General features: G+C 38.6%; 6 protein-coding genes and 1 pseudogene across 7 annotated transcripts in view; 3 read left to right on the top strand and 4 right to left on the bottom strand.

Moving 5' to 3' along the window:
* LOC104771773 (disease resistance RPP13-like protein 4) lies at nt 1,037-3,685 on the top strand. The gene is made up of 2 exons (XM_019242037.1): nt 1,037-1,125; nt 1,458-3,685. Exon 2 carries the CDS (start codon nt 2,520-2,522, stop codon nt 3,594-3,596), a length of 1,077 nt encoding a protein of 358 aa, XP_019097582.1. The 5' UTR covers nt 1,037-1,125; nt 1,458-2,519; the 3' UTR covers nt 3,597-3,685.
* LOC104771774 lies at nt 3,992-6,596 on the top strand. The gene has a single exon (XM_010496349.2). The coding sequence runs from the start codon at nt 4,071-4,073 to the stop codon at nt 6,438-6,440; it is 2,370 nt and encodes a 789-aa protein (XP_010494651.1). The 5' UTR covers nt 3,992-4,070; the 3' UTR covers nt 6,441-6,596.
* On the bottom strand, nt 6,789-8,194 carry LOC104771775 (annotated as a pseudogene).
* Nucleotides 10,305-12,114, bottom strand: LOC104771779 (the record flags this gene model as incomplete). Its single annotated transcript, XM_010496353.1, has 1 exon — nt 10,305-12,114. A coding segment is annotated over one exon (1,674 nt), but the record flags the coding sequence as incomplete, so codon positions are not given.
* LOC104771778 lies at nt 12,064-15,031 on the bottom strand. The gene has a single exon (XM_010496352.1). It carries the CDS (start codon nt 14,899-14,901, stop codon nt 12,301-12,303), a length of 2,601 nt encoding a protein of 866 aa, XP_010494654.1. The 5' UTR covers nt 14,902-15,031; the 3' UTR covers nt 12,064-12,300.
* On the top strand, nt 17,283-18,521 carry LOC104771776 (probable disease resistance protein At5g45490; the record flags this gene model as incomplete). The annotated part of the gene is given in 1 exon segment (XM_019242035.1): nt 17,283-18,521. A coding segment is annotated over 1 exon segment (1,131 nt), but the record flags the coding sequence as incomplete, so codon positions are not given.
* LOC104771781 (disease resistance RPP13-like protein 4) overlaps nt 18,852-20,151 on the bottom strand; it is a 3,348-nt gene continuing 2,048 nt past the window's right edge. For both annotated transcript variants that reach the window (XM_010496355.1, XM_010496356.1), the window contains exon 3: nt 18,852-20,020. In XM_010496355.1, the coding sequence (XP_010494657.1) occupies nt 19,073-20,020 (948 nt within the window). In that variant the 3' untranslated portion in view covers nt 18,852-19,072. The remainder of the gene's footprint in view (nt 20,021-20,151) is intronic.

A 20,151-nucleotide genomic window follows, 5' to 3' on the forward strand; every position in this document is an offset into this window, starting at 1 on the left:
CAGCTGGATATGCTTGACGATGAGGTTAGAAAAGTGGAACCCTCTGATAAGAGTTTAACCAGTAAAGACTTGACAGATATCACCGCCAAGGTTTTGAACTTGATAAGGAAGGTACCTATGTCTTCTGAGAGGCAGAAACAGAAGAAAGCAGCAACAGATGATCAAGAAGGCGACAAGAGTAAAAAACGCATTGTCTGCTTGCCCGGAATCCATGCAAACGAACAAGGTCTCAAAAGACTCGCGGTTTTCAGAGATGTAAAACGAAAATTCGAGGGTCTTAAAGATGATGAACAGAGGATTTGCCTGCTGAGCTTCGCTGTGTTCCCGGAGAATAAAGAGGTTGATAGAAAGATGCTGATGTACTGGTGGATGGGGGAGGGGATGCTGCCTGTTTTAAATGCCGAAGTTAAAGTGAAGGAGATTCTTGATGTTTTCAAGAAGGAAAACTTGATTGAACTTGTTGAAAACAGACGCAAACTGGAGTCAAGTAGTTATAAGATGACCCCTTTTGTGCATGCTTCAGTGGTTCTTATCTCCAAGANTTTCCAAGACCTAAATATGTAGCTTTTACTAACACATTAACACTAGTGCAAACTGGAGCTTAACCAAACATATTAAGTGATTTGTGTAAAAGTTATAAATCCTATGTTATTCAATCATGAATTTTAAAAAGTCTCTTGAAATCCACTGTTATTGAAATGATGATTTTAAAATCTACTTTAAAATCCACTGTTATTCAAAACAGTTTGTGGATTTGGATTTTAATAAGTTGTAGGGATTTTGGAGGATTTGAGAGGATTTGTTTAGTTAAAAATACACAAATCCAAATCTCATGGTTTTAGGTGAGATTTCAAAGAATTTTACTATAAATCATATCAACTTCCCTAAAATCTATCAAAATTTCAAATTTTCTAAATCCCATCAAATTCTCCAAAATCATTATTTCAATACACCCCCTAAATGATTTCTCTTTCTACTAACTGAATAAAAAATTAGCTTTTAGAAAACAAGAAAATGCAAGTGCCACCGATCATTCTACCATAGGCACTTGACCTTCTCTTTATTTTTAGCCTCAAACATATATGACTTCGACTGAAAAGCCGTCCGATGTACTCTCGTCTCTCGGTAAGAGCTTCTTCTTTTGTCCCCCATCAAGCTTTGATTTGTGATGCAAATCGTTTTGGAAGGGTAATAAGATATGCTTTATAGAAATCACATGATCGATGATTTAGGTGATTAGAGTTGGGGAATGAAGAAACAATTTTTTGTTCACCTTACCAACTGTTTATGGTTTTTTGAACAATCTGTTTAAAATTGTTAGCATAAAAAAAACATGAATGAGAGCTGATAAAGGGAAATTACATTGACTTTTTGAATTACTGGAATGGTTCGTTTGCTTGGCTCTGCATTAAATTATATCTCTAACATTAATATTTGGGAATTTGGTTGTTTTTAAGGTTTGCTAGAGCTGATAAGGAGTCATGAGCCGCAAGGAGTTGAAGCGGTCAGCTACTAGTACTGTTGGAAGTACAATTGATTCGATCATCAACATTGTAAATAAACTACATTCAGCTATTCAACTTCAAGATACTAGTGATGAAGGAGTAAAAAGAGAACATACTCAAGAGCATGTGTTACCTTCCTCTAAGAGCATTGATGTTGAGATTCGAGGGGATCAAGAAGAAACCTTGGTGGAGACGACGCAGTAAAACAGTTTGGAAAGAAGCAAAAGCGCGCCTCCTCAGATTCCCCCGCCTGACGATCTTGTGAATCCGATTCGTAAGCTACAGATTTCTCTTCGTCGCTTAAAGCGTAAAGTAAAATACATGAGGAGACTTCAGTTAGATGTGGATGAACAGCTGGATATGCTTGACGATGAGGTTAGAAAAGTGGAACCCTCTGATAAGAGTTTAACCAGTAAAGACTTGACAGATATCACCGCCAAGGTTTTGAACTTGATAAGGAAGGTACCTATGTCTTCTGAGAGGCAGAAACAGAAGAAAGCAGCAACAGATGATCAAGAAGGCGACAAGAGTAAAAAACGCATTGTCTGCTTGCCCGGAATCCATGCAAACGAACAAGGTCTCAAAAGACTCGCGGTTTTCAGAGATGTAAAACGAAAATTCGAGGGTCTTAAAGATGATGAACAGAGGATTTGCCTGCTGAGCTTCGCTGTGTTCCCGGAGAATAAAGAGGTTGATAGAAAGATGCTGATGTACTGGTGGATGGGGGAGGGGATGCTGCCTGTTTTAAATGCCGAAGTTAAAGTGAAGGAGATTCTTGATGTTTTCAAGAAGGAAAACTTGATTGAACTTGTTGAAAACAGACGCAAACTGGAGTCAAGTAGTTATAAGATGACCCCTTTTGTGCATGCTTCAGTGGTTCTTATCTCCAAGAAGATAGGGCTTTTTGATATGTATGATGAAAAGGAGAAGCCAAACATGCAGAAATCAGACTTGAACAAGGTCTGCCTTGTGGAAGGGTCTTCACTCCAAGACGAAGCAAAAAGCTGAACCAAAATGAATCCAGAAAACATCGAAACAGTGTTCAATATTTCAGAGAGGTTTCCTGAGTTCACGCGCAAGTGGTTTACGCGTATGAAGAAGCTCAGAGTTCTTTATCTTGGTAGGTGGGAGAGAATCGACCCGGAGAATGAAATGGACAAGTGGGAGAGAACCGACCAAGAGATTGAAATGGATAGCCGTAGAGTTATGAAAGATTTGAGTTCCTTGACGAGGTTAAGGTTTTTGAGTTTCCAAGGTATCTCAACCATTAAAAGCCTTAGCCGTTCTGCTTGCAAGCTTAACAAGCTGATCATCTTGGACCTCAGGCATTGCTATAACATGGAGCAGCTTCCAGATGACATACATAAGCTCAAGAGTCTAGTCTACTTGGATTTGACTGGCTGTGAGGCCTTAGAGAGCATTCCCGTTGGATTATCTAGGCTAGACAATCTAGAGGTCCTCAAGGGCTTTGTGCTCGGTGATGTTGATACAGCAAAAACTTGTAAACTGGCTGCTCTGAAGCGCTTAGCAAAACTTAGAAAGCTTAGTGTTACGGTACACCGAGAGGCTTATCCTTTAGATAAGTTGATTGATGATATAAAAGAATTCAAAGTACTTGAAAACCTGAACGTGCGGTGGGGAAGCAAAGTTATCCTAAAGAAGAAGCATTTAAACAAAGATGAGACAGAAGAGCAGGAGGAGTATGAGCGAAGTTGGCGTGATATTAAGGAACTTCCAAAACAATTAAGGAAGCTGGACCTGGAGCGTTTTCCTGATAAGGAACTTCCAGAGTGGCTTTGGCCTCAGAAACTTCTTTACCTGGAAAAGCTCCGCCTTGGAAGCTCAAAACGAAACAAAGGATTCGGTGCTGTACCTGCAGGAGAGCCAACAAAATGTGGTGTTAAGGTTTTACGTCTCACGTCCCTAATAAAGCTAAAAGTGGAATGGAGAGAGCTGAATAAACTCTTCCCAAATCTGAGATTGTTGGAGAGCTATGAGTGTCCCAGAGTAACATTCTGCCCCTGTGATCGAAACGGAATCTGGAGATCTGAGAAGATCGATGACTCAACTACAACTCTTTTGAATATCTGATGTCCAAAACTCTCATATTGATTCTTGTTTTAAGAAGACTTACTTTGTGTGTGATTGTGTTGGTTCCCCATTTTTTATAACTTTTCAGTTTGCTGCTGTAATTCGTTGTTTTGATTAAAATGGTTGGTTTGTTTGAAATGCATTCAGCTAATCCTGTAGACTTGTTCAAGACTGGGAGGTTGCTTATGTTATGATGCATTAGAGCATGGTGTGAGAGACTCCCACTACTGAACATGCTCTTAGTATTTTGAGGGAAGACGAAGTAAACGACAAACCAGATTACCAAATGATAAAGACATTACCCATTTTTATAATCACAGATATGGGTTTTGAATTTGAAGTTTTGTTGGAAGAAAGGAAATAAAAAAAAATAAAGACCAGAGGACTTAAAGAAAGTCAACGACCAAATGTTTTAGTAAATCTCAGTCTCTCTGAATCAAAACATTCACCACAATCATTAAACAGAAGAAGAAGATGGTACAGGTGATTCCCACACATATCAAAGATGTCTGGGACGAATGGAACATCAGAGGAATTGTTATTCTCAGTCTCACGATTCAGACAATTCTCATCATCTTAGCACCATTGAGGAAACGAACATCCAACAGGTTCCTGGCTTTAATCCTTTGGTTGTCTTACCTCTTAGCAGATTGGTCTGCAAACTTTGTGATTGGACTTATTGCAAAGAATCAAGGGAAAGACTTAGAGCCAGATGATCCTCCTCAAGATAAGAAGCTCTTGGCTTTGTGGGCACCGTTCTTGCTCTTACATCTTGGTGGACCAGACACAATCACTGCATACTCTCTCGAGGACAATGCTATTTGGCACAGACACTTCCTTGGCTTGGCTTTACAGGCTGTATCAGGTGCCTACGTGGTTATCCAGTCTCTACCTAATTCTCTTTGGGTGATCATACTGCTTTTGTTCATTTCTGGGACTTTCAAGTACCTGGAGAGGACGATCGCCTTGTATCTCGCGAGCTCAGACAAGTTCAGAGGTTCAATGCTTGAGAATCCTGATTCAGATTCTAATGAGACCCGCCGCCCGAGAAAGGAAGACGACTTGATGCCTACTGAAAACTACACGCAGTATGGTACACAAAAGAGACCATTAAGGCTAGAAAACCCCGGTAACTTGACACACCTCGAGATCCTTCAGTTTGCTTTCTGGTTTTTCAATAACTTCAAGAGTCTTGTGGTCAATAACATCTTTAGCTCTGAGCAACGAGACGAGAGCAGAGAATTCTTCAAGAATCTAGAAGACGAAGAAGCTTTGAGGATTTTGGAGGTGGAGCTCGGTTTTATCTATGAAGGTTTATACACAAAAGTCTCGGTTCTTCATACTTGGATTGGAGCTTTGACTCGAACCATAGCATTGGGATGTCTTCTGTCAGCATTTGGTATCTTTCATTACAGAACCAAGAAGAGACATGAGTTTCACGGAGCTGATATCGTGATCACCTACACTTTGTTCTTAGTTGGAATAGCTCTTGATCTTGTATCTCTCCTCATGATTCTCCCCTCAGACTGGACATTTGCTTTCATCAGTAGGATAAACGAAGACGAAGTAGACAGCGGCTCATGGATAGACCCTGCACTCAAGTGGTTCCTCGGTTTGAAGAAGCTGCACTGGAAGAAGCAAAAATGCTGCGGAGGAGTCGAACATGAGGTGCTTAACACGCCGTTTCTAATCCAAAGATGGGCAGGAAGCATGAAGATGTTTAACTTCATCACATACTCTGTGAAAGCAGATATAAAAAGGATACATGACGTCAAGGGTAGAAAACGTCGGCTTGTGTGGAAGACTATACTTTACCCTTTCATTTTCATTACCAAAATCTTCAAGAAACTGTTCAAAAGGATCGCCAATTGGAATGATGATCTTCACCAGTATATCAAAGATGTCATTGGTCAGTGGTCGGAAGAAAATCCATTAGCTCATTACGTTTTCATTATTGTAGAGTTCTGGTTCATGATACCTCACTGCTTCACTTTTCTTGGCAACTACATCACCAACTTACTTGGCATCAATGATCTGGTAGACGAGATTAGTATGATAAGATCTGTACACAGTGAACCATTGACAAAAGAGCTGTGGGGTTTCATATTTGATCAGCTTAAATCCAGACTCAAGCGTCGTCCACGCCACGAGAGAAGGAAAACGAAAGCCGGAAGGAAAGGATGGGATTCTGGCAACATTGAATTATATATGGCGGATCCAGAACGGTTGATGCGTTATATAGCAGATGTTGATTTCGACCGGAGCCTTATGCTGTGGCATATAGCAACTGAGCTGTGTTACCAAGAAGAAGCACCCACTATGACTAACTGTGATAAAGACCGTGAGTTCAGCAAAGTCCTCTCAGACTACATGATGTATCTCTTGATTATGCAGCCAAAGCTGATGTCAGAGGTTGCGGGGATAGGGAAGATCAGGTTTAGAGACACGTTAGCCGAAGCTGAAAAGTTTTATAAGAGGTGGCATATTGAGAACTTGAGGGATGTGCAAAGAGCAAGCAGTAAGATTCTTTCGGTGGGGATAGAGATTCATCCGAGGGATGTCAAAGGAAACCAAAGCAAATCTGTACTGTTCGAGGCTAGGGCGCTGGCGAAACAACTCAACAAGATTAAGAAGCAAAGTGTGGATGGAGATGAAGAAAACATGTGGAGTGTGGTAAGCAAAGTGTGGATGGAGTTGCTATTCCACGCAGCGTGCAATTGTGATGCTGCAGCGCGTATGGAGCAGCTTAGCAGAGGAGGAGAGTTACTCATTTTTGTTTGGCTAGCATTGGCTCACCTCGGCCTTGGAGGTCAGTTGAGTTCATCAGCAAACGAGGAAAATTGATTTGAGTTGAAACGTATCCATCTTTCCTTCTGTTTTGATTAGACATTGTGCACAATCTGAAGAAGTAGTCTGACTTGGAACACTGAAAGAAAATTTCACTTATTTTTTTTGTAGCGACCTTAGTCAGTACTGAGATGTGCAAACTTAAACACAAAATCTAGCATATATGCTAAAACTTGAGCCAAATAAAAATCTACATAGAACATTCAGAATAACAAACTAATAAGTATAACTTTTTCAGTTAATTAATGATATGTTATAGATGACAAATCAACATCAACACCAATAACAATGTATGATCTCTCACCAAGAATTTGAAAGAAAAAAAAAATGTCATAGATTTAGAATGAGCAGTATGAGTGTATATGACCATCAAAGCGATGCAAATTCAGTATCAGACTCAATTTCACTGTACGACCATCAAAGGAGCTGTAAATTCAAAATCTATGATTACGGATTACTGATACAACAGAAAGAACAACAGACAAAAAAAATACACACACAATGGAAAAGGGTTCTTAAATATCTCAAGCCTTCTGAGGTGGCATAGTTCCCATCTCTTCTGGTGTTGTATTGTTGGCTGGTTCGGTAGTTCCATTTGTGGAACCGTTCTGGTCAGCTTTTTCATCATCAAGAAACACGGGAACAAGCGTGGCCAACAGCCTAGCAGCTAAAGGAAGACCACGAGACTTGTTCATTAGCTCATCTATGCATTTCTTGTCGTTCCTTGGAAGCGTTTCCTCATTATCTTCCAGAGCTTCTTTATATATGTTCCAAACACTTCCAGTATCAGTCAGAGGCCAAAGAGGATGTATCTCATGTTCCTCTACAACTAGCTTCTTTTCCAGTGTCTCTTTCTCATCCCTTGTCGTGTATATGACTCTTCCACCAGATCCTTTAGGGAATCCATCTGACAGATACTTTCCCCATTTCTTATCCTTGTTGAGTTTCTCCTCGTCGTCCTGAAGAATCTCGTTCCAGTTGTCCTCATCTCGCACATCATCAAAGACAATCAGATACTTCTTCCACCTCAGATTCAAGTGAAGTGCATAGAGCAGAGCAGAGAGCTCCTTCTCTATAGCGGTCTCTAAATCAATTCTTCCAGCTTCTTGACTGCCTGCATATTCCTGATTCTCCTTAGCTTCTTGTTTTGCATCTTTGGAGATAGTTTCGAAGATCGAATCTTCAACTCCAAGACCCTTCAAGATCTTCTTCAACACACATATCTTCCCATTAATTCCCTCCTAGATTCATTGCTATGCATAGAAACCCAAATCCTCGGGGCGTAAACACTCTTCACATCATAATCATTAAAGATCACCTTGCATAATGTTGTCTTCCCAACACCATATTCTCCAACAATCACAAGACTCTTGAACTCCTTGTAAACCTTTTGATCCAACAAGAAGTGCTTCAATGACTTGATCTCGTTCTCGAACCCATGGATATAATGGCCCGGAGGTGAAGAGTCGGTTTCCACACGATCCTCTTCGTCATTCTCTTCCCCCTTCTTCGAAGCTCCTGCACAAAGATGATTAATTTTGGTACTCCTGCTGTTTTCTTCGGTGCGAGGATTGAGCCATTTTTCATATTGGTCATGGAAGTGTTTTGTGAAGGTTCCTTTGGCTTCTCCTTGCCTTGACATTTCTGGAGCCATAATTCAAGCAAAGCTAAAACAAAACAAAAAGAAAAGGAGAGAAATCCAGTGGAAAGAAGAATCAAAGAAAATTTAGGAAATGGAATGGAGAGAGAGAGAGGTGCGAGTTGAGAGACTCAAAAATAAAATTAATTAAGAATCACTTCCATTACAGCTTATCTTATTTGGTGTATTTTAATTTAAGACCAGGCTCTGTAATTTTGGAGTTATGAAGAATTAAATATTAATATTTTTATATAATTAAATTCTGGTTAAAAATAAAAAATCAAACCACTCACATACAAATGTTTTAAGTCTAACTAAAATGAAAAACTTTAGAGACAGTTTCTAAGACCATGTGCACTGGTTTAGACTCACATAGTTTTTCATTCAAAAAAAATTAATAAAATATAAAATAATAATTTTTATTGTAAAAGTTTCTTAAAACAAAAGAGAAAGTTTCACAAAGATTCTCATTTGAGAATCGCTCTCACATTTTATGAGAAACTTTTATAATAAAAAAAATATTATACTATATTTTATTATTTCCTTTTTAAGTGAGAAACTTTTGTGAGAAAACTCCTATGCACAAGCTCGAACTTTGCTCTCCCACTTATTTATTTGTCTAACTAATACTTCTCAATTGCTTAAAATAATAAAAACTGGTTTTTTATATGGTAAAATATCTGGTTCTATTTTTTCGGATGTGAGATTACAAATTTACAATATACAAATCCGACAATCTTAAATATCCAAATTTTAAAAGTGAATAGGATTGTGTCTTTCGGACACATGTGTCCTAAACAAAGCTACTAGTTGGAAAATTAATATCTCAAAAGCAATTTGACAAAGGCTCTTTTAAACTTTGTTTTTGACCAAATTTACTCTATCTTTTTCAAAATATAAGATGTTATAACTAAAAACATACATATTAAAAAATATATACTTTTAAAAAGTTCAACTACTCGTAAACAAGATTGCATAATACAATAATAACAAAATTATAAATTATGAAATAAAAAAATTCTCTAAAACATCGTATAGTACGAAATGGATAGAGTACTATTATACTCTTTTTCTCTTTTTTTTTTTAATTGGCATTAAATTTACTATTGTATTATCAAACTACATAATCTTTAATCTTGATGAACTTTGGCAAAAAAAAAAATCATTTGCCAATTTACAAAAAAGAAATTCTCGTAAATACCACTAAAATGAATGTTTTTTTCCAAAAATATTACTTTGAGTTATTTTCCAGAAATATCACTAAAATGTATTTATTCCAAAAATAACACAAAATTGAACTAAAGTTTTTATATTAATAATCCATAAATCCTAAACACTAAACCTTACCCCTAAAAAGTATACTCTAAATTTAAATTTATCAATCCAAACCTAAAAAAAAGTTTTTACCCATTGAAAAATCAGTTTTGTTTATGGTGTTTTTGGAAAAAAAAAATCTTTTGTAGTATTTTTGGAAAAAAAAACAAAATAGTATTTTAGAAAAAAAAAACTGAAAATGTGTTATTTTGTGAAATTTCTCTTTACAAAATACATAATATGTAATTTCCCCACAAAATATCTCAAAGGAAGAAGAAGAAAAAAAAGACACTTTATTCAAATTTATCAAAGTTGAAAGGTATATAAATTACCCGAATGTATTTATTCTATTGTTCGCAATTGCCAAAAGGATTAAAAGCAAAACCCTAAAAAAACAAAATGTAATTCTGAAATCGAAATTGAAAAGAATGCAGAAGGATTGATCCATCCATGGAATAGAAAAATCAGAGTCGGAAAATAAGAGAAGCTTTTTCTTCACTACGATTGAGTTTTGTTTGCGAGATTCAATGTGCGTTTGGGGTTTTGATTTCATTTGGATTTGAATTTGATTGTGTATCGAAAGGTCAATTAGAGTGAAAATGTACGTCTGCAATTGAAATTGAATCGAAGACTAGAAGGGAGAAAGGATTGATCCAGTAGTCATGGAAACATTTAGGGTTTCGATTTCACTGGATATGAATGTGTGTATCCTGCTGTGGTTTCTTCATTTGAAGATATTGATTCGACTTTATTGTTGTTGGATCCAATGGAGGCAAACAAAAAAAAGCTTTCTTCTTGCGGCTTCTACAGATTTCTTCAGTTTTGGTTGGTCAAAACCTCCATTGGTTAAGGTACTCTTCTTTCTCAGCTAGGATGATCTCATACAAGTCATAACCCTTGTTCCGAAATATGAAAACTATTTTGGGATATTTCAATCACAAAAGCATACAAATGTCTGTCGTCATCTCTATGCAGGAAGGAATTCATTGTTTTGAGCTGAAAAAAGTAGAAAGAAGTACAAATGCAGAGTTGGATTTTGTTCACTCACTTGCCTATTATGAGTTTGGCTCTGGCATCTCCTTTGTTGATCTGGAACTGATCTGTTAGTCCAAAGTGAGCCATTAGAAGCCACACGAAGTTTATGAGCTCAGCGCCTCTGCTTAGTTGCTCCACGTGAGCCGTGGCGTCGCAGTGACAAGCTGCATAACAGAGAAGTTCCACCCACACTTTGCTCAGTATCTCCCATTTGTCTTTTTTGTGTGTCTTCTCCATCTCTGTAAGGTCTTTGGCTAGCCTGCTCGCGTCAAACAACACAGACTTGCTTCGATCTCCCTTCACGCTCATTGGGTCAGTTTCACTGTTGACGTTCAGAATGTTTTCGGTGGCTATCTTCACGCTTCTCTTGTCCTCGATATGCCTCCTCTCGAAAAACTTGTCAGCTTCAGCCAATGTGTCTCTGAATCTTATCTTCCCAATTCCAGCTACCTCGGACATCAGACTGGGTTGCAAGATCAGTAGATACATCATGTAGTCTGAGATGATTTTGCTGAACTCGCGGTTACTGTAATGCTCCTTTTTTTCATCATCACCCTTTGGGATAGTCTCATCCTCGTGTTGTTGGTAACAGAGCTCGGTTGCAATGTGCCACATCAAAAGACTCTGATCATAATCAACCTTTGTGACATAACGTACCAGTTTTTCACGTTCTGCATCCGCTGGCAGGTTCTCTCTTAAAGTCCATTCTCCTCGAGCCAAAGATATCCTCTTGGCATTTTCAGGACTGTCTCCATACTTTGATTTGTTTCTCAGCTCTTTGAATATGAACTCCCACAATTCTTTCGTCAAGGGCTCTCCGTGTACAAATAGCGTCTTATGGACCATATCAAGTGTATCCGAGATGTCGAAGAACTCGCTGAGGATATCCCACACAGATTTGATGAAATGTGGGATGCGGGCTATGAACTCGAAATAGATAGGGTGGATAGTACTACGAGCCCATGGACGGCTTCTTGAAAACGCATTGACTTTGTGACTGATCCATCTGTGCACATCATTGATCACGTCGGCAATCCATCCAACAACTTTCTGGATAACCCAGTTAATTTTTATAAATAGGAAAGATATGATCACCCATGAGATGCGGCGGAAATCACCTCTGGCATCGTGGATCCTCACTACCTCTGCTTTTGTGGCAAAAGCTATAAAGTTGAATACGTTGATGCTTCCACACCACCTCCGGAGAAAGAATGTCGTCGTGAGCACTTGATGCGTCTGTTCTATTGAACACTTACCATTACCTTCCTTTTTGTTTTGGTAGGACTTACCATTAGGTTCCGTGATACAGGGTTTCTTACCTTCTGTGGTACACTTATGCGTGCACACTTGCTCCGTCCAATGTAGCTTTCTTAAACCAAGTAACTTGTCGAAAGTTCTATCTTTGAATGATAGAGGCTCTTCTGGATCGTCCTTCAAGCTACTATGTGTAGCACATGTCCAGTCTGAGAACAGAAACAAGAGGATGGATATGAAATCCAAAAGTAGGCCAACTGCAAACAGCGTGTAGGTAACCTTAACATCAGCTGGACGAAATTCTGTGCCTTTGTTATCTTTCTTAAGAAAGATAATGAATGCAGCCACAAGGGTACCAGAAGCAACAACCCGAGAGAAAGTTGGAACTTTTGGAGAGTTGTCTTTTTGGTTGTATAGAAGAGTATAATATCACAGGAATCAACCAAGCTTAGATAAATGAATGTAGCATAGACAGAATTAGGAAGATAGGAGAGTTACACAATGCAGATGATCAAAGAACAGATAGGATGATATGAAAGCTGCAAACTGTTCCTTTGACACACAATGGAAGCAAATTGGAGGGGAAAGCTAATGTTACTTTTGTTACTTGTTCGATCACTTGCCTATAATCAGTTTGGCTCTGGCATCTCCTTGGTTGATCTGGAACTGGTCTCCTAAACCGAAATGAGCCATCAATAGCCAAACAAAGGTTATGAGTTCTCCTCCTTTGCTTAGCTGAGCTGCGTGTTCTATTGCGCCACACTTTGTCGCTGCATAACAAAGCAACTCAACCCACACTTGGCTCATTATTTTCCACATCTCTGTGTCGTCCTCCTTGTTCTTGCTTAAACCCTTTAGCTCTTTAGCAAGCATGGCCCCGTCAAACAGGACGGACTTGCTTCTGTCACCTTTCACGTCGATTGGCTCAGCTTTCGCTGGAACCGCCACTGATAAAATCGCGTCGCTGGCTACTTTTACAATGTCTTTCTTCTTCTTGGATTTGCCCGGGATATGTCTCCTGTCGAAGAACCTCTGAGCCTCTTCGCAAGTGTCTCTGAATCTTATCTTTCCAATACCAACAACAGCTGACATCAGAGTTGGTTGCATCATTAGGAGGTAAATCATGTAGTCTGAAAGGATTTTACTGAACTCACGGGCGCTGTGATACTCTTCACTAAATTCCTTTGTTTCGTCTGTTTGGTATAAGAGCTCAGTGGCAATATGCCACACCAGAAGGCTCTGATCATAATCCATCTCCATCACATAGCGTAGAAGTTTCTCACGTTTTTTTTCTGTTGCTTTGTCACCTTGTATGTCACGTAGCGTCCAGTCTCCTCTAGCTGAAGATACCCTCATGGCGCTTTCAGAGTCATCAGCAAAACGGGATTTGGCTTTAACCTCTCCGAATATGTGTACCCACAGATCCAGGGTGAGACGATCACTGGACGTGTAGATCACCTCATCTAGCTGAGCTTCGATGCCAAAGAAGTCTATAAAACTTTTGATTGCGCGTCCAGGTAGACTAGGAATGTAAAATAAGCAGAAGAAGCACAACCTAATGTACTCTTCATTCAATCTATTGTATTTCTTGCACGCATCACTTATGTTGCCGTCAATCCACTTGAAAATCTCATGACTTGTCTTTTTTATTCCTGTATAACAGGATGCAATGACTCTTCCAATTGTTTCGAATATGAGTCCAATGTAAAGGGCGTTGATAACCGCGTCAAAGGCGAGGTGTATCCGACCCTTGGTATGGTGGATTCGCTCCGGTTTCAAACATAAGCAGTATTCGATCAGGTTGTGTGCATGTACATACTCTGACCACCTGCGATATATGAAACTCGTGTCGAGCACATCATGACACGGTTTTTTCTTGGTACTCTTCTCAGACAATTCCTGACCTGGTGTTTCTCCGGTACTCTTGTCGAGAACTGCTGTTTTCTCGGTACTCTTGTCAGACTTCTCATGACCTGGTGTTTTGTTGGTAACCTTGCCGGGTGTTTTCTTGAAGCATTTATCATAGTCCTCCGTCTTCAAATCCCTGACCCCGAGGATCTTGTTAAGAATCCAGTTAAGAATGTGGTCGATCCGGGTGTCCTCTTTGTCCACCTCATCCTTCATCTTCCTCAATCTGACAAACGTCCAGTCAGATGCACAGAACATGATAAGAGCGATGCAGTCCAGAGCTATTCCTCCTACCAGCAATGCGTAAGTAAGGCCAACATCAAATTCACTATAATCTTTCTTGTTCTTGTATTGAAAGATGCGTAGAGCTGCTATGAGGCATCCCAGGGCGATGAACCTGAAGAGGAACCCTATCCAATTATGCAAGATCTCGGCTTTCGTGTACAGAGCTTCATAGATAAAGTTGAGCTCAACCTCTAAGATTCTTAAAGCTTCGTTTGCGTCCAGAGAGTTAAAGAATCTCTTGCTCTCAGCTCGTTCTTGAAACGTAAAGATGAGATCAACCACAAGACCTTTGAAGATATTGAAGTACTTATAAGCATACTGGAGAATATTGAGTGGAGTGAGCTCCCTTGGAGGCCTAACCTGAGCAGTGGCTTTTGGATCTTTCTCAGGCTCTCCAATCTTGATAATCTGTGTAGGCATCTTCATATCTTTCTTGGCTGCGTATTCCTCCATGAGCTTCGCGTAGTTTGGTCCAGGATCAGGCCGCTGAATCATGGAATCTTTGAATTTGTCAAGACTCGCCAGGTACAAAGATAATGTCCTCTCGACATACTTGATAACCCCGGCCGAAAACACCAGCAAAATGGGTTTCCAAAGAGCATTGGGTAACGATTGCAAAAGCACGTAAACGGTTGCAACAGATTGAAAGAAGAGACCCAACAAGTGCCTGAGCCATAGCTCGTTATCTTCAAGGGCCAGGGCAGTGATTGTATCCGGACCACCGAGATGCAAGAGCAAGAAAGGAACCCAGAAAGCAAACAGTTCGGGGCTCTTTATCGGGTCTCCGGGTTCTGGATCATCTCCTTGACTATCTGAGATTTGTCCGGCGGCGAAGTTGGCTGACCAATCAGCAAGAAGGTAAGCTGACCAAATGAGAGAGAGCCAAACCTTATTGGAAGAGCGTTTTCTTTGGGGTGCAACGAAAATGAGAAATGTTTGAAGACTGAGACTGAAGATTAAGGTACTCCGGATACTCCATTTGTCCCATATGTCCTTGATAGGCTCTGGGATTGGGTTCCCCATCTTCAAACCGATTTATTGAACGAAACGAACAAGGACTGAAGATGTGTTTGGCTTTTTCTTTTTTTTTTTGGTGTGAAGGTTTGAGTTATTCTGGGTGGACAGCCATTGAAGGCTTCTTGGAGACCTTGAGGTTAGTCAAACATGTTCATAGAGCTCTTAAGTCTTTTTCTTTCTTTCTTTTAGAAGTTTTTTTTTATACGATATAATTTGAATTTATCTTTCTTGTCTGCTGTTATATAAATTATTTACTTTATACTTATTACCTGATTCAAAACAAAACAAAAATAAATAATTATCCCACTGGACGAAGGGAATAAAATATATGCTAGTATATTTTATTATCTTATCCTTTTTGCTATATATTTTTTTTTTTTTTGGCAAACATCCTTTTTGCTATATAATGTATCTATTTTTGCGAGAATTGTTTTGGAAAAGTACTTTTAAAATTTAATCAGTTTTTAAAAACCTTGATTTAAAATTTTGATCTCTTTATCCTTTCGTCTTCTTAAAAATCAAATGGTTACAGAATCAAATATGTTTAATTAAAACTAATGTGTACGAGGTGATTTCAAATGGCCTTAGAAAATTGGAATGAGCGACAAGACAACAAAGTTTGCACATGTGAATACTTTTGTTACTTCTCCAAGAAACTTGTTAAAGAAATTAAAGTAAGATTTCTTTTTTACTATCTAGAACTTGTTTTCTAGTTATCATACATTTATGATTTATCTACAAATCTTTATACAGGTTCGTATTTAAGTAAAAAGACAGCAGTTGACTAATAAATCGTAATTTGTTTTTGGGCAACCAAAAAATGGAATTTTAATACTATGGGATTTTTTGTGAACCCCACTTCTTGCTTCGTCAATTTCTAATGAAAATCACGTTTTCTTGTGGAACCTACTCGGTAGCTATTATTTACCAGCCAGTAATTAAATAATACAAGTAGGATTTGATTTGTCAACATTTCTCGTAGATATAAATTGGTTTTAAAGCACATCTTTTTTTTCAAAAAAAAAAAGAAAAAAAAAACAATTTGAGTTTACTAACCAAAATAAATATTTTCCCACGTCTTGTCTCATGTGATTGACAAAATTTTCGGGCAACGAGTTGGCATCATTCCTACAGCTGGACTGGATATATAATGCTAATAAAATGTTACACTTGGGTTGGATGTATTATAATTTTTAACCATGGTACAGTTGGGCATTTTATATTAGACGCTTTAAATATAGAGATATTTATATTACGACGACTTGTCTAACGATGACTTTTGGATGTGGGTCTTTTAATTTTGTTTTCTTTTCCTTTTTATTTTTTATGAAGACTTTAATTCGGGCTGCCAAAAGAAAAAAGAAAAAAAAAAGATTTTAGCTCTGTTTCCTATCAACGTGGGAACAGTGTATTTTTCAGTTAAATACTCCCTCCGTTCTAATTTAACTGTTTTCACACAAATTAAGGAAACTATTAAATTTTATGTTTTATCCTTCATTAATATATTTTATAATTTTTTCATTGGTTGAAACTTTAAAGCAGCAGGAATAAGATTGAAATATTCATCAAACATCAGCATTGAAAATCTAAAACGACAACTAATATGAAACAAAAATTAAATCCTAGAACGACAACTAAATTAGAACGGAGGGAGTAGATTTTACCATATACATTATATATAAAAAATTATGCACATTATTCATTGTGGTTGAAAAGTAGGTTTTGCATTTAATATAGAACTTTTTTTTTGTTGATTATAAATATTACATTCATTAAATAAAAACTAAAGGCATGTTGTCAAAAATAAAATACGTTAAGTCATTTTTAGTTAACTAATTTTTTTTTTAAACCCTTGCTCATTATTATTAGCTCAAAACTTGTCTCCTTTATATTTTTATTCTATTTTTTTGGGGGTCAACAGGCTTGTTTAGTTGTCTATATCCATATTGCATTATACTGCCTAAGCGTCTTTTATATAATAGTATGAATTAACGGAAAAAGAAAACTTGTTTATATTGATAATGAAAAAAGAGAAATACCCTAAAATAGCACCAAACCAAGTTTTATGGACAACTATAGCACACATCCCATAAATTTCGAAAAATAGCACTAATTAGCACATTAAATTATTTAAAATTAATTTTTAGAATTTGTTTTTTTATGTTTGGGTTCTCAATTTCATATTTAGGGTATAGTTTTGAGGGATAGGGTTTAGTATTTTGAATTTAGGATTTTATTTTAGAAAATTAATTAGTGCTATTTTTGAAATTTTAGAAATGTTGTGCTAAGTTTGGAACAAAAACTTAATTTGGTGCTATTTTTGAGAATCTCCCATGAAAAAATGACTTAGTTTTTATAAAAAATACTAGTGTTATACTTGAGTTATTCACATACCTCTCCCTCTCTCTCTCCTTTGCATATCCTTTTTATTTTCATTCTTCGTCTTCTTTCCTGCAGATTTCAACTCTTTTTTTTTTCTGAAGTTTTGCTTGAATATGCCTCCAGAAACAGTGCACGGAGGAGTCAAAAAAGAATTCTCAGTCCGCTTCCATGACCAATATAGAGACTGGCTCAATAGTCGCTACGAAAAAGATGTAGAAGATCCCAAACAAAAACAACATCTTTCTGCAGCAATTTTGAAGAAGAGGAAGGACAAGACTGAGGATATGCCCGCTGAGGAGGATCGTGTGGTAACCGACTCTTCACCTCCCGTTCCAACAATTCATGGGTTCGAGAACGAGATCAAGTCCCTGAAGCACTTCTTGTTGGATCAAAAGGTTAAAAAGGAGTTCAAGAGTCTTGTGATTGTCGGAGAGTATGGTGTTGGGAAGACAGCATTATGCAAGAAGATCTTCAATGACAAAGATGTGACGAGTGTTTATGCCCCGAGGATTTGGGTTTCCATGGACAGAAAGAAGGGTCAAAACAACAGCCCTGAAAAGGAGAGACTTGATGGGAAGATATATGTGTTGAAGAAGATCTTGACAGCTCTGGGAGTCAAAGATTCGATCCTCGAAACTATCCGTAGAGATGCTAATAATGAAGCTAAGGAGAATCAGGAAAATGCAAGCAATCAACAAGCTGGAGAAATTGATAGAGATACGGCGGATGAGAAGGAGCTCTCTGCTCTGCTCTATGCACTTCACTTGAGTCTGAGGTGGAAGAAGTATCTGATTGTCTTTGATGATGTGCGAGAAGAGGACCACTGGGACGAGATTCTTCAGGACGACGAGGAGAAACTCAAGAAGGAGAAGAAATGGGGAAAGTATCTGTCAGATGGATTCCCTAAAGGATCTGGTGGAAGAGTCATATACACGACCAGGAATGAGGATGAGAAGGATGAGAAGGATACTCTAGCAAAGAAGCTAGTTGCAGAGGAACATGAGATACATCGTCTTTGGCCTCTGACCGATACTGGGAGTGTCTGGAACATATATGAAGAAGCCCTCATAAAGAATGGGGAAAAGCCTCCAAGGAATGACAAGAAATGCATAGATGAGCTGATGAACAAGTCTCGTGGTCTTCCTTTAGCTGCTAGTCTGTTGGCTGAGCTTCTTCCCGTGTTTCTTGACGATGAAAAAACTGAAGAGAACGATTCTGAAACTCCCGAATCAGACAGCAACACCGAGAATGCAGCTATTCCAGCTCAGCAGGCTTGAGAAGATTGAAGAGCCTTTTTCCATTGTGTTTTTATTTTTTCTGCTTTTGTTTGTCATGACTTATTGTTTGTGTTTCTCTGGTTTGTTGTTGTCTTTTTTTTTTCTACCCTTCTGTTGTATCAATAATCCATAATTTCCGACTAGAGCTTTCAGTGCCATACTATGTTTCTTTGTCTGAAAATGTTGCGCTTGCAACTGAAGAAGACACCAGACGCGATAGTTCCTTGTGTACCTTCTCTTGTGTCTGCAGTTTATCATAGTACAGTACACTTCTTCAGAACCACAAGTCTCACGGGATAAGCAAAACAAACACTCCAGACTCCTTTTATTTAAATGTTCACAAACTACAACACTTAAAAGCATACCAGCAAGACATCAATGGGAAATGAGAAAGCAACACACACCAACAACAACAACAACAACAACAAAAACAGAAACAAGAAAAGGGAATGAAACAGCAGAAGAAAACTTGGGAAAACAGAGGAACTCTCAGTTCAGACTCAGAGTTTGATTAAGACTTAATCTTTCTTGCGCCAGATTCCGATGCCATCGGTGGGGCAGAAACTAACTTGAGGGCACTGATACTTGTCTAAGAACTCCAGCCTTGGGAAGTACAGTTGTAGGTCCCTCCACTCCACTTTGAGCCTGGGAAGAAACTTCAGACGTAAAACCTTGACTTGGCAAGCCGTTTCCTTCTTTGGTTGCTTTCCAAATCCAGTAAGATTGGTTCCTCCTTTGATGTAGAGTTTTTCCAGACCACCAAGCATATTGGGTTGAAGCCATGAGGGAAGATCCGAAATAGGAAAACACTGAAGGTCCAGTTTCTTCAACTTCAGGGGAAGGTGCACTGGATCTCTATCCAGCTTTGGAACCTTCTTTACAGGCTGGAGCTCTTGGAATGTTATCTGTCTTAAGATTTTTTTGAATCCGCTATTAGGATCCGCTGGCTTGTGGACATTAATACCTCCCCACGCCATTTTCAACTTTTCTAGACGGTCGAAATTCTCAATATCCACGAACAGTTTGGATACACTGACATCTTTGTTTATTGAGATACTTAGCTTTCTCAGATTCTTCAAGTGCTCCAGCTCAGCGAGCGTGCAGACCGTCTCCTCATCAGTAGCATCACTGACCACAAAGCCCTTTAGAACCTCCAAGTTATCAAGCCACGACAGCCTCTTGGGTATGCGGTCTATCATGTAGCAATCTGTAATGTCCAAGTAGGTAAGGGCCTTGAGTGAATCTATCTTGTCTGGAAGTTTCTCAAGATTGTAGCAAGCCCTGAGGTCCAAGATGATCAGATCATGAAGCTTACAGACAGCATCGTCAAGTCTTTCAATTCTTGAGATCCCTTGGAAACTCAGAAGCTTGAGTTTAGTCATATGCTTCAAGTTTTTCATAAGCTCTGCATTCTCTACCTCGATGTGGCGCTTGGCGGTTCTCTCCCATCTTCCTAGATAAAAAACCTTGAGCTCCTTATACGTAGTTGTTGATAGACGATTCAACTTCCTTTTTCCTGATGTTTGATCCTTGGAGAACCACTTGAATGTGAAATCCGGGAACCGCTCAGAAACATTGAAGACGGTTTCAATCTGAT

This window comes from Camelina sativa, chromosome 20 (genome assembly GCF_000633955.1).
Source record: "Camelina sativa cultivar DH55 chromosome 20, Cs, whole genome shotgun sequence".
Lineage (NCBI taxonomy): Eukaryota > Viridiplantae > Streptophyta > Magnoliopsida > Brassicales > Brassicaceae > Camelina > Camelina sativa.